This window comes from Chelmon rostratus, chromosome 3 (assembly GCF_017976325.1).
Source record: "Chelmon rostratus isolate fCheRos1 chromosome 3, fCheRos1.pri, whole genome shotgun sequence".
Lineage (NCBI taxonomy): Eukaryota > Metazoa > Chordata > Actinopteri > Chaetodontiformes > Chaetodontidae > Chelmon > Chelmon rostratus.
This window is the reverse complement of record NC_055660.1, coordinates 9,553,104-9,567,594: the sequence shown is the minus strand read 5'-3', so window position 1 is coordinate 9,567,594 and position 14,491 is coordinate 9,553,104. Positions and strand designations below refer to the sequence as shown.

The 14,491-nt window shown below is 40.3% G+C and overlaps 1 protein-coding gene across 1 annotated transcript in view; it reads right to left on the bottom strand.

The window, feature by feature from the left end:
* Positions 1-14,491, bottom strand: part of ctnna2 (catenin (cadherin-associated protein), alpha 2) — a 312,264-nt gene that overhangs the window by 70,410 nt on the left and 227,363 nt on the right. Inside the window, exons 8-9 of the mRNA XM_041964876.1 lie at positions 13,499-13,579; positions 457-609 (exon numbers count right to left, since the gene is read on the bottom strand). Coding sequence (XP_041820810.1) covers positions 457-609; positions 13,499-13,579 — 234 coding nt within the window. The remainder of the gene's footprint in view (positions 1-456; positions 610-13,498; positions 13,580-14,491) is intronic.

The following is a 14,491-nucleotide window of genomic DNA, read 5'->3' as shown; positions in this document are numbered from 1 at the left end:
AATAACATTTCCCCATTGTCTGGGCGAAAAGTTACTTATATGGCATTCAACCGGTGCAAGCAAGAATATGTGCGTGTGTGTGTGTGGGGGGGGGTCATACATAGAATATCTGCTACACAGTGTAGTATTCTTTCTGAATCAAACAATGATGAACATTAAATACTTACAAAACATGTTTTCATCATGATTTCCACTTCTTATATGTATATTTAGGCTTCAGTTAAGACTTATGGTTTCCCTTCCAGTTTAAAGAGAGGGATTATATTGCAAGAGCAATGCCTTTGTGCACTGGTTGAAGTCTTAATTTGAGGCACCATTCTGGTGACCTGACCTGCATTGCCCATACATCTGCACATAACCTGCATATAACTCTTTTAATTTCTGAACTGGCGGATAAGAATAGATATAGAGTCTGTGGGTATATGTGTTTGCCCCCATATATAATTCATGACTGACCTCCACCAGCTTGTTAGCATGTTCACGAAACACCTGGGCGTACTCCTTGACCTCCTTCTCGTTTCCACTCTTCGCTGCCTCAATGAGCACCAACAGGGGGACGTTGGTCTCCAGGAAAGAGTCTGAGATGTGGTCCATCACTGCCTTTCTCAACTAGAATATGGAGGGAGAGAGATGGAGAAGAGGTTATATGATTAATAATATTGCAGATGACTTCACTGTATCACATTTGGCAATGATTACGTATCACTTAGCATTAGTAATGAATATAATGTAGTCACATAATGGGGTGGAAGGACAGAGAGAGAGAGAAAGCAAGAGTGAAAGAGAAAAATAGCAGGTGAACTCTCTATGGGCAGGAGTGTAAATTGCTTGTAAGGTGTCATTTTTCCCATAAGACCTTTTACTAGGGCAGGCGTTGCGACTTATGTCTTTGTTTATGGAATCGTTTTGTACCAAACTGGCAGGGGACTGGTTGTTTTATAAGACAGTAAATGGACTCTGATGCTACTCACTGGGGCATCTGATGAGCTGCTAGAGGGGACAGTATAGAAACCACAGCAGAAAAGTCCTTTACCTTACATAAAGAGGGAGTATGTCACATGAGACCAGTATTAAGACAAACAAGAATACACTGTAAGGGGGGGAAATTGGATTCCCATGCATGTTGCATCATGTTAATTTGTGTTGAGGCAGGTTTAAGTCTCAAAGCATTGATCACTGATGATTCAGTTTTAATTCTCTGCACTACAAAAAGGCAGTGGTATCAGTGTTACTCTAAAATTTCAAGACTATACCCCAAATATAATCATTAACACTATTAAATCAAGTTTAATAAGCTGTTCTAATACATTATCATTATTGCTGAGCTGTGATATTGTAATTGCAATGGTAACATAACAATTATTGATAGAAAAAAACAGCAGGTACCAGCAAAAGCACTTTATTAGAATTCCTTGAACACATCAACACCACAAGCAAAGCAAATTCAGTATCAGTAAATTAAGGTCTGCACAAACTAAAACAGCATAAATTGTTATACACAGCAATGAGTATGCTAACACAGACAAAAAAATCTCATCTGCCGGTTCAGTTATCACTTCTCCAAACATAAAAATGATGACATCAAAGTGAAAAATGTTTAATGAAAAACAATGATGGCAGACATTTGTTTGACTTTTCAAGCCATCTTCTTTAATTAGATGTAGAGCAAACACTGTAACCATAGTCTTGAATTAGAAGTGTCTAAGCAGCACAAGGAAGGGTAGAGAAGACTAATAGCTGTGACTGACAAGGGAAAATTCATTTAACCAACAAAAAAGTCATATGTAAGTCTGTCAGTCGCACTTAAATAACCTGCAGCAATTACAAACTTAATTGCCAGTCCACAGAGTGGAGGAGAACAATGGTAAATTATGCCTTCCTAAGGGCAGATAATCCATCACTATTGCCTCTGGAAAGAGACGAGATTTGGCCAGTCTAGTGGACATGACAGGTCTGCAAATGCTGTAAACAACCTGAAGCCCACACTCTATAAGCACTCCTTTATCCAGAGCTCTATAATCCCGGATCACTGATTTGATGAGATGTGTACTAAGATGCAATGCAAGACCAAAACATCAGGCTTCTCTGAAAAGCTGATAAACTTTGGCATTTTTGAATTGTGAATATTGCATCTTTTCACTCAGCAGAGAGCAGACTTGCATCAGTGCAATTGTGTAACCTTGCTATCCTGTCACCTGGTGGGAAGGGCAAGGAATCTGGAGAGATAAAAATCTTGTATTGCCCAAACAGTCTTCACACTATGTTCGTGCTGTTGCAGCACCGGGGAAAGGTGTGGCAGAACACACACACACACACACACTATCAGTCTGTGAAAGGTGAAAAAAAACATCTGGGTTGTTTGCAGGACTTAACTGTGATTACCTCACCAGTGTTTTTACTGCAGTAAATAAAGTAATGGAGTGGAATGGTGGGGGTGTTGAGCTGCATTTTGAATGTGGAAAATTAATTGCCTTGCCCACAGCCACTGTGTCATAAATTAAAATTAATTCTAACCAGGTTTTGACTGTAGTGTGTCCACCCTGGGAAAGTGACAAAGTTAAGCACGCTCAGAGAGGTAGAAACGCTCACTAAAGTGCAACAAGCAAATGGAAGAGTTGTAAGAAATTATAGCACAGCAATAAAATATTTACTTTAAACCTCTGATCTTGGAACACAGTGCTACTGATGTCCATCATATCGTGTATCATTTTCCATTGGAAAAAACAGTGTAGTACATTACTTATATAGTAGAGTATATAGTAAAGTAATGGTGTGTAGGGTAGAACTGAAACACAGTACAGTAAGTAAGTTTTTGTCATGTGAGTTTTCCATCATTGGCATGGAGGCCATGGTGATGGAGACTTTGAAAATGGTACTGCATGTATGAACATTTTGAGAAATAGAAGACCAGAAACAAGAGCAGAAAGCCCCAGAATGCATCGATCGACCAGTGGAAGGCTCACCCTATCAGGCCACATGGATTAAAACAGACCAGGATGGCATACACAGCATATGTATCTACGTATCTCACTGATAGGCACTGTCTGATTTATACTGCATCAAGAATAATTAAGATCAAGATGCAATAATTGACATATGTGGAATTCCACCATTTTCAGTTGTGATGCAGATCAACAGAGCAGTCTGTTCAATATTTCCTGACCTCTGTTGAAAAGGCTTTCAAAATGCATGATTGTTCAACAGCAACTTTTTTTTTTTTTAAGTTATTTGATTGGTTTGAATCTAATAAGAAGGAGCGTGGTCAGCCAGACCTCTTTGTTTAGGTGTCGAAGAGATTAAAAACAATTTGAATTGAAGGGACTGAGCTGGTTGCGGAAATCATTCTTGGACATCTGCGTGGTAGAAAGATTCCTTTAAGTTGCAAGTTGTTATTGTTGTTACTCAGGAGCATTCACTACTTAACGGCATATACGGGTGCATATGCATATGCGTACGTGTAAGAGAGTGCTTGGACTCAACAGTGCCCAGTGCACTTTCACATGCCCAACAGTGAAAGTGATTCTGACGGTGGGTTTGAGTGGAGAAATGATACAGACGAGTGATTTCCCAAGTCGCAGTCTCTCCTGCACCATCAGCATTCTAATGCCCACACACCACTCCCACAGAAATCCATCTTCAATCTTTCAGATCTCTCCCACCATGCTCCACCCCCACCGTCTCTCCTCCAACACTCCCTCCGTATTTCACTAACACTTAAAGGAAATAGACCTGGAATTCCAATAGATAGCAAAGGCTCTGCTCATTGTAAGTTAGTGGGGCAGCTATTTGTCTCCCCAGTCATGCAGCGCCACAGCACTTTGAGCTCTAAATGCAACTGGTTTTTGTTCTACATATAAATATTTTAGATTACTTGAGGTCATGGGCGTTATGGTTGTTGGTATTGTATCCTGAGTTTCATTTCTTATATGCATTTTACACAGATACATTTTATTTTCCCAGAATGCTGTTAGCATGCTGGCTGGCAGCATGTAGGCTGAGGAGAGCTACAAATGAAACACAGCAGGAAGCCAAGACTGTTGTAAGGATAGATACAGACAGATAGAAAGAGAAAGATACAGTGTATGTCGATGTGGACACGGTTGGGCTGTTGCATGATCTGGGTTGAGCTGCTTCATTTCAGCAAAGTTGCAATGATGCTACAAGATGCAGTGATATTTAAGAAAGTAGTAACTCTCTGACTTTGTGGCAACAATTTAGGGAAATCACTTTTAGGTTTCAGCGTGTCAGGGCTGATGAGATGCTGTTGAAAGCTACTTTTCCCAAGTTCAAAATTGTACTTTCGTGTATGGGGTCACTAAAGAAATGATTTTCTGTGTTTGCCTGGATGTAGCCATGACCTCAACACCATCCAAGAAATAAGGAGGTAGACTGGCCGGGCCACATTGGCTCAGTGCTCGACCTCACTTACGCTCCTGTGGCTAAATGGGAGCAAATCTCTGCAGTCAGGCTCCAAAATCTCGTGGAAAGTCTTCCCAGAAAAATGGAGGCATTTACAGCAGCATGTTAATGCATATGGTTTTGGAATGAGATGTTTCAACAGTCAAATAGTATGTGTAAAATGTTCCGATACCTGCATACTTAAACACATGTGCCATATAGTGAAGATCAAGTGCATAATCAATGTTACATTGCATCCTAAATGTGTAGCACTATTGCAGACATTTGATTGATTCAGGTTTAATTAGCCAATCAGAGGTAGGCTACCTGTGAGTGAGTGAATTCATTAATAAATGAATAAATATGTGGTTGTGTGTTTTTAAATAAAAAAGAGAAAAATAAATAAGACAGAGCATTTGTGAAGGTTTTTGCCAAAACGGTTGCTGTTAATGACTTTTCTGTCCCAAGATTTTGATAGTTTGAAAAATAGTGTAATTACACCTCCTCCTCTTATCCCTCCATCCTGCCTCTTATCCTGTACGTCTCGTTACTCTTGCCATCCAAGGAGGAGAAATAGCTAAAATTAACAGAAGCCAAATCCCACATGATACTGAAGTGGCTAACAAGAAGCTCTATGACATAATTAAGATGATGCATATGCTTAACAAAACTTGACAGACAAAATATATGTGTTGCTCACTCATTAGTGGGAGGTATGTGCGATCTTCAAAGATGAGATTAGCATTAATTTGGCACATTTGCTTTTTAATGGGGAAAATGTTTGCATTTTGTGGGATTAGACACCTGCTCTGTCACAAAAACAGTTGCATGAGGGGAACTGTTGCAAGCATCGGATCAGTCTAAAAAACAAAGGAATTAATTCATGTTGGATAGATTGCAGAATTCTGTTGTGTACACACGTGTATTCAGAGGCCAACTTGACTTGTTTACAATTCAGTAGAGTCTGAGCACATGCAAAGGGCGAAAATCATGAATCTAAATGAAAGGGAACACTGTGCTGGATTTCCAAATGTTTACAGTTGCATTTCGGTTTCTGTTATGTTTCACTTGTGATTCAGAACACACAGCGGCGGGTACCTTTGGGGTCAGCACAGGAAAGTTTCTTATTAAAATGTCAAGAGCAATCACACCATAAACGGCTGGAGTCACAGCTGAGGGGAAACAGCCTGAGCAAATCAAAAATTAAGTAATAGCTCTCATATATGATATCTATCAGGGAGCATGGGACCATGATTAGTGAGAGAAGAGAGGAGAAGTGAAAGGGGGAAAGAGGGACTGACTGATCATTAACAATCTAAGGACAAACACATTAGACACCTCATCTCAGAGCTTTCATTTAATATGTCCTGTAAAATTAAACGGTAGTCAGGGGAGACCAGTTTTAGAAACAAGGAAAGGGTGCATATATGCTCACATTTAAGTGTTTGTGTTCCAAAAGGAGAACTGGTACTGACAGATACTGCTCATGACACAATGATTCTTCATCACCTGCATCTACTGCAGTTTTTTCAGATCCTGATAATATGATCGAAACATGTAATAGAGTGTACCCTTTCAAACAGTGCCACATTGTAAGTAAATAAACTTATTTAGGTCCACTGACTACAATTGTTTCCAGTATGACAAATGCCTATAAAGATGTCGCGTTGTACTGCTGTCATGTGTGGCGACAAGAGGAAATCACACAAACCAAACCAGTGTTCATGGTGACTGGCAGAGCCCTTGCAGCCACGCATACTTCAGCACAAAAATCAGGGATTATCAGGCTGTTTAACACCAATAACACCAAGCCCTTAGGCAAGTGTTTCCCACCTTTTTTCTGCCATGGCACACATCCGGAGTTGAAAAAATCCCAGGGTACACATTTGCAAAACCTAAGCTTGCCTTGGTGAACTTAAGGTTGGCTGGAAGTGATGACAAGCACAAACGTCATTAAATGTAATCTGAGGCTTTGCAGAATCTTCCCGTATCAACAGTCTGTCGAGCCAAAAGAGTTGCATGAGCAAGCTCAGTCTGTGGTGATGCAGTTTGGATTCAGCAAGCTGGGCCCCTTCCCAGACTAAATGATTTTGTAGGATAATATTACGTGTGTGTATGGCTGTGTTTGCAATTGTGATTTAGTTATGTCCAAACACGCATTAACGGAGTATTTTGCCCACCTTGGCAGCTGACAAGACAACACTGACATATTATCACTTTATAAAGTTGATATGGGAAACTACTAAGCAAACAGTTGTCTATTTACACAGTGAGCAGATACACAGTGACATTAGCATTCATTTGGAGCCATGTCTCCAGCTACCTGGTAAATGTATAAATCCAATATTTGCTCCCCCTTCAGCTTGGCTTTTTTGTCTTTAACAACCACTGGGGGAAATATTTGGCTTTTTAGCTGCTGAATGCTCCACTAATGTAACCGGCTAGTTGCTAACTTTCTCTTTCTGCTGTGTGCAGACTCACTCTATCCACGTCAACAGCTACCTGCTGCATCTGGAAGTGATGCAAGTGATAAGAGTGAGTGAACCATCACAGAAAAGTCTCAGGTCATAAAACCAAAACTGTGTAGTAATGTGATCCAGTGTGTGTGTGTGTGTGTGTGTGCGCGTGTGTGAGTGTAGATCTAGATATAGAATCTAGCTATCAACACATGATGCCTCCAAAAATATATTTGTATTGTCCAGTGCCTCAGATTACAGGGAATTCGCAATAGTAAAGCTAATGAAACATTAATGTGTAGCCTTAAAGCATTTTGCCGGAAAGAACCAAAGGACATACAGATAATCTTGAATTGTCAGTCCAAACAAAGAGTTACAGCTGACAAGATTCGTAGCAGCTGTTCCTCCTTAACATGATAACCCTCAACAATTAAAAACAGCTGCACTAATCAACAAACTAATGGCAGAAATGGAAATTATTTCAACATCCCAAAGCAGAAAGAGAGGGAGAGAAAGAGAGAGAAAACATGTGAAGCAGTTGGGCTATAGGGAATCTTGGAATCAGCCATCAGTCAAAATACGGCCCTGAGAGATGACTTGACAGATGCATTCATTACAGGCAGGATGACGGGGGTAGAACACATGGCTCATTTACAACAACTTTGTCTCGTTAGTTACCTAGTGAATACTAATTAATGGGGGAAATATATTTAAATCCTCAGAATTATGCAAAGATTTGAACATGTTTTTTTTAATCATATCTATTTTAAATTCTTGCCCTCCCAGATGTCCATCTGTCCTACTGCCAAGTCCAGCTCCCACGCTCTTTATTGCTAGTAAAAAGGACTTCTTCTTAGTTGCACTTTTGCAACACTTTTGCACAGTTGATTACAAAAATAGCAATAAAAAAAATCTAAACAGTAAGACGCAAAGCACTTGTAGTGCTCGTTCTCCATCAGCTCTTCCTAACTGCAAAACTCTGAAAAAGGGCCAGAGGCTAAAGCATACTCATTTCTGATGGAAGGCACGCTGTGCTGTAACTTAGTTTTTTTCTGAATGTAGGCATTATATCTGTTGAGTTAGAGCACATTTTACAAAGATTCCCTTATGAAACTGAATTATTATGGAACTGAACAAACTACTCCTTGAGGCCAACTGAGCCTCTCCTCCAAGTGTCCTAACCTTAACAACCACTGCTTTGTATGTTTCAAAGACCCCTAAATTGAACAGCACTTTATTCGTAAAAAAAAAAAAAAAAAAAAAAAGACCGGTCATACTCTGATAGCATCAGTCGTTTTTGAAAAGCAACTATTACCGACATGGCAAGTGAGTGAGGAGCTGTGCACCCATCTTTGTCTCAGACTTTCAAGATAGTCATGTTATCTCAGGGGCACAAGCTACACATAAGAGGGAGCTTCTTTCAAGTGAAGTAGAACCCCCATCTACTGCATTAAGTAATGTGCCTTAATTCAAACGCATTAATCTAACTGTTACAGACTCAAGGAAGTACGCACAGTCTGGTTTGATTGAGGAAAGGATGTAGGGTTTGTCACAAAAGCAACATTTTCAAAAAAAATCAAAAAATGACTGAGACTTCACTGTAAAGCTTACGGTCACATATCGCAGGCTCATGAATGATGAGACAAATGTGATGATGTTTTTGTGATGAATCAGGCAAGTAAATGCATTTCCATGCACATTTAAGAATACAAAGGATTTCAGACAGCATTCCTTATTTGTTATGACTATGAATTAGCTGAACTTTAAAAATGGCCACTTTCTTAAACAACTTTCAGTTTAGATTCATAATTTTCAAGCTTGAGTTGGTGGGCTAATTACTGAGCTGCAGAATGGAAGGATCACTCATTAGCTCGCCTTGACATTTTATTCCTATGATCTGTTAAGACACCTCCTCTAGCGTATCAAGCTTCTTATCAGAAAATAAGGTCAACGCTCAGTTGATTTTGTGTTAAATTTGAATTAAAGCTGTATCTGCTGATGCGACTGTCGTTTCTTTCAACCAAGTGGACTTGGTGAACTGAAACAATGACTAAGCATTATAATCCTAGTTCTCTGGGCATGTTTGCTCCATGCTATAATGGAGTTCATATAAGCTCAACCGCTCATCTCAAGGCATACTGAAAATGTGCAAATGCTTCATAAACGAGGATAAGGCTATTCAATACAGTCAACACTGATAAAATTAAGGGGCTCTTCGCTTCAGGACAAACAGTGTTTTGTCAGGAGTAGTCGTTTGCGCAGCTTGATTTGAGTAAGTAAGAAAGTAGGCGACTTAGTTCAAAACTCACATCTGTGAACTATGAACTTGAATGATTTCATTTTAACCTGTATGAAGTGAACTTTAAGCGAGCTCTGGTGACGTGTAATCTTGCACTGGTTTCTGAGGCAGTCCTACACAGCTGGTTAGAATCCGACCTTGCCCACTGAACAGTTCTGAGACAACAAATATTGTATCCTCTTCTGACAATGTATGGTGTGCCACAAGGGTCAGATTTAGGTTCTTTATTGCTTTGCAAATGGTCTACCTCTTGTAGAAGAAGCTGTATGTGCCCACAGCAACTGGTGACACTGGTAGGAAAACCTTCAAAAACTGTCTGGACAACATGGTGCCACATATCTTTGTAAATCTTAATTGTACTATTTAATTGTATAATTTAATTTGGTTTATATATTTGGCCCGTGGCTGTAAAGCCTAGACTGCTATTTGTTTGCCCCTCTCTTTTGATGCTAAATTTAAAATTGTTGTACAGTTTTGCTTTCCTCATTTCCCAATTCCAAAAGGACACATTTTTAATGCCCTAAGCCTGAGTTTGATAACAATAACCTGTTGGTGCAACTGTAATTATATTTATTCGTTCCTGAGCTAGAAATACCTCTCTGATGCCTGCAGTTTGTGAATGAATTGGATTGCATCACCGCTGTTTTAGCCTCCCTTCACTGGCTACTATTTTATTTTATTTTATTCATTTATTTTGTGCTCACCAGGGTCTACATCCAGCCCCAAGACCAGAGGTTCATTAATTTGGTCATATTTAAAATATTAAAAATTCTAAAAAAAAAAAATAATAATTTCTTTAAAAAAGCTTAGAGTTTCTCACTCGCCATTCTCTTGCTGTAATTGTGTTTTGCTTTTTGTGGCAATTGCTTCAATATACAGTAAATCATACAATTACTTTCTTATGTTGAACTCTCTTATGTTTTGTTAGTTAAGTGCTATTTTGAGAGGCACAAAAACTAATACATTGTTAGTATTTTGTAATTGTTAGAATTACAATGCATAGCAGGGAGATGATCACTGGCACCATCACTGCTGCCTACATCCTGGCCCAGAGGGTCAGCATGAAAGACACCCCGCTGCTGCAAGCACCAGATGTACAGCGGGGAAGCAGACAGTCACCTGCTGCTAAAAGGCTGGTAAAGCATAAGGGGCACTGAACTATGGAGATGAAGTTTTGGGCAAAGACAAGGTCTTGCTAAATTACAGCTTGTTGTCTCAATGTAATGTTGCCAGGTGATAAAAAGTGCATACAGAGCTGTTTATCCTCTCCTTTCTGTCTAGTAAGCACATGTTAATTTCAGTGTGCTCCCCTACTGAGCAGCACGACGAAGCCTTCAAAGAATCTGAGGTGTAGAACCTTGTTTTTCTTCTTCCTTTTAAATTTTTGACAGTGTGTGTGCGTGTGTGTGCGTGCACATGCAGGTGAAACTCCTGTTGTTCAAACCTCACTGATACTTAAAGTTATAACTGAAGGGGCATAGCTATAAATATACACTTCAGTGATGACTGAAGGTCTCCCGTCAGGAGATGGAGATGATTAATATCTATCGTAAGTGAAGACCACCCGTGAAGTCTTTGTGGACGGAGACAGGAATATCAACAGGTTGCCTGCTGTATTTTTTGAGTCACAGAGGTTAGTTTAACGTTTGCTTGCACATGCTGGAGTTTGGATGGAAGATTTACTTTTAATGTCATGATGGTAATCACACGCTCTTTTAACATTTGCATGAGGAAGAATGCTGCATGGTTACACTACCCTGCATTGTCACCATCAGACTGGGTAGCACTGTGGAAATTTACATTTACTAAGAGAACAAAATGGGGGTGGGAACGACATGCTTGACATCTGCCGAATTTGCCCTGGATAACAGACAGCTTAGCATTGTCTTGTATGTGTACGCAGCAGCATGAAAGACAAAAAACAATGCCTCATTTCTCTGGCGGTGTTGTCACAAGGCTTGTTCAGTCTTACCTGCTCCCATTTCACAAACGCTGCCTGTCATTTGTGCTTGTCTGCTCTAATATTTGATCCCTCCTTTTCACAATGGAGACGAAGGAGACTCAAATGCTCAAACGCACAATTGCGCTCCTCCCTTCAGGAAGGTCTTGTGTCTCTACACGGCGCCACCGACTTGCTCGACGCAAAACGTTTTGACATAATTACAGTATCACAGCTCTATGCAATGCCTTCATGTGTGCTATGAGTTTGCCCTCCCATCTAAACTCAAAGCTCAAACAGACCGCCTATTCTGTCACACCAACCCCTGAGTCAATAGAACATCCTGTCAGAGTGAGCACCGCCTGGCAGTCTGTCAGGCAGCCCCAACAAATGCCCGATGGGAGAGAGAGTTATAGCCTCCCATCTGGAATGATCCCCTGGTCTTAAGAGGTCAGAGAGGACACAACCGCAGCTACTCTGTGCAGGTAGTTGCTATTGTCAATTTTGCCAGAGTGCCACTGCTGCCAAAAAAATAAAAAAAATCTTGCACTGCATGACAGGAAAGGGTTGTTTGGGAGTGAAACTGTATTCAGAGACCGCAAGTGATGTCCTGATGGTTTATGAATGGGTTCAATTTTTCTGGGGCAAAACGCCTGTTCAAATGTACTCCAGGCATTACAAAAAGATGTGCAATACAAGTCATGAGAATTTGAATTTCAATTAATTAGAATGAAAGAGTACCTCAGAAGCATACTTGAATGATTGCATTAAATCAACAGACACTTATGTGTGCTCAATAAGTGTATTTTCAAGTATTGCGTCAACATTTTTTTTCTTACTCTGTAAGATCCAGCAGAAGAGAGTCAGATTAATCTTGCCCTCAGTGAAACTGAAAACAATAATTCAATGGTCCTTTTGACTTTTGACGTTAGAGCACGAATCGTCTACTGTACTTATTCATCTCTGCTGGAGGGCAGCTTTTGAAGGGAGGGTAATTTTACTGCAGCTTCCTGATACAACTTTTCTGAGTTTGAGAATCTAAAGTAGAGTGTGGATCAATAACAGTCAATGCCTGAAATACTTTTTTCAATTTCACGACAATAGTGAGGTCACAATGTCAAGCTACAAAATAAAAGGTAAGCTTGCAATACCATACAGAGATCACATGACATAGCAATATAAGAAGTGCTCTAAAATGTGATCAGACTGGGTATGGACAGTTCAAACAGCATCAAACATAGTGGCACAGTGTGTCAGTGGATGGCACCTGTGCCTCACAGCAAGGTGGTTTTGAGACCTGGTGCTGGTCCCGTCGGTGTGGAGGTTGCATGATATATCCATGTTTGTCTTTCCTGTGTGTGCTCCATCTGAATGTCCCGCAGTGCTTGTACATGTATTTCTGTTTGTTCACCCTGTTACTGCTGACCTGTCCAGGGCAACTTCAAGCATCGTCTCCACTGGACCCTTGTGATCCATAATAAGTAAGGTCTATATGAGCTTTAAAGTGAGGCTTGGCCATGCATGCCCTGGCCCTGTGTCTCACAAATACTGTGATTTTTATTTATTGGGTTAAATGTTATATTCATGTCTGTCTTGTCTCTTTGTAGCAACAGCCTGACACACTGCAGTTCATTCCTCATCATCGTAGTGCATGATGAAAAAACAGTAACACTTCATATCATGGTACACATCACCATTAACTAGCTGTTTATCGGCATGCATATTAGTAGCATATAAGCCCCTTACTACTCATTTTAAAGCCTTATTCTGCATGACCATATTCTAAACCACTTGGCCATAAAGAGTTTTCTCTCCTAATTACTCCTTATTGATAGTGACAAAGGAACGTGTGCATGAAATCTGCACAAAACACCCATGAATAAGGCATTAATAAGGGCTTTATAATGATTAATAAAGAAGCAATATATTACTAATATATATGTTAATAAGCAAGTAGTTAATGGTGAATGTGTATACCTTAATATAAAGTGTCCAAAAACATTAAAAACACATCAGTGAGCTGCAATGTTCCACTGTGTGACATGGCCTCCTTTTTATTTCATCAGTTCCACATATACCGTCGTCCTGCTGTAAATGCTCACAAGAGCATCAAATCCACCGCAGAAAATAGCCCCCAAACAAATACACTCCCTACTCCTGTTTGAAAAACACTTGCTAAAAACTATAGCGCCCTGTTGTTCTAGGAAATTATTTAGCCTTAAAATGAAAAGAGGAAAGTTCTTGAAAAGCTGAAAGTACTGCGAGACGGACAAACACTGTTGGTTTTGATATTTTAACAAGATTTGATAACACAAAAAAAAAAAAAAAATCGAATATTGTCAGCCCTGACCTTTAAAGGGATATTAAAGTGAAAAAAAAAGTATGTAGCATGAAAGATGTGCTTACCTGTCTGCGCAGGTCCCTGGTCTTTTTGGTCATCTTATCAATGGCTGAGTTCAGTGGGTCACCTTTCTCTTTCCTGCCAGTCTGCGAAAGGGAACAAAAACAACACATTAACACGGTTAAAGCACACACCATTGTAACTGTTTCTGCTTGACTCCCAACACTGCACCATATATTTCACAGTGTACATTTTCTTGTTGAAGTGTCTAAAACAAAGCTTATATTTAGTGTAGCTTGGCAATTCTGAAAATACACTTTTCATGCATTAGCTTTGCATGATTAGACTGCAGTCTGTGGAAACATGACTCAAACAGTTTGGTATCTTATCTAGCAACTAGCCTATCTGGCAAGTATCAATTTAGTTGTCACCAATTCCCCTGTGTGCCGCATGTCCTGTCACTGCCAACTCCTACTGGTGGCTTTCGGAGGGTGTTGACTACCATGTGCTTCACCTGATACATGCGGAGTCACCAGCTGCTTCTTCTCCCCTGACAGTGGGGAGTGCCACTGGGAGAGCAGCACGGAGCTTCTAGCTATTCCAGATTCCTCTGCTCTCCAGTTAACACGCATCCCGACCAGCCAGTAAGAGTCAGGCAGATACTAGCACAGGATCTCTTGCCATCTTTCATACAGAAATATTGCCGGTTTTGTTCATTGAAATGCCCGGCCAGGGAAGAAGCTCCACTTTCCACTATGCCACCTAGGCGCCCCATTTACCACTTACAAGCTCGACTGTTTTTGCTCAGAGACCATGGAGAAGAGTGGGGTGATTTATACCACTCCAGTTATAAGATTTCCACTTTTACTATCAAACTTGGGATGGAAGCTTGGCCTGAAGGTTAGAAAGATGCTGTCAGTGTCTCGGAGTGAATAATTTCTGCTCCAGGACACATATAAATGATCCTGTATCCTGGTCCCTCCAGAGAAATGCAGACATGTGTGTCTCAGGCAGTGGAAAGAGGTGAAATCTTAATGGTGTTGCTCCTAATGTACTGT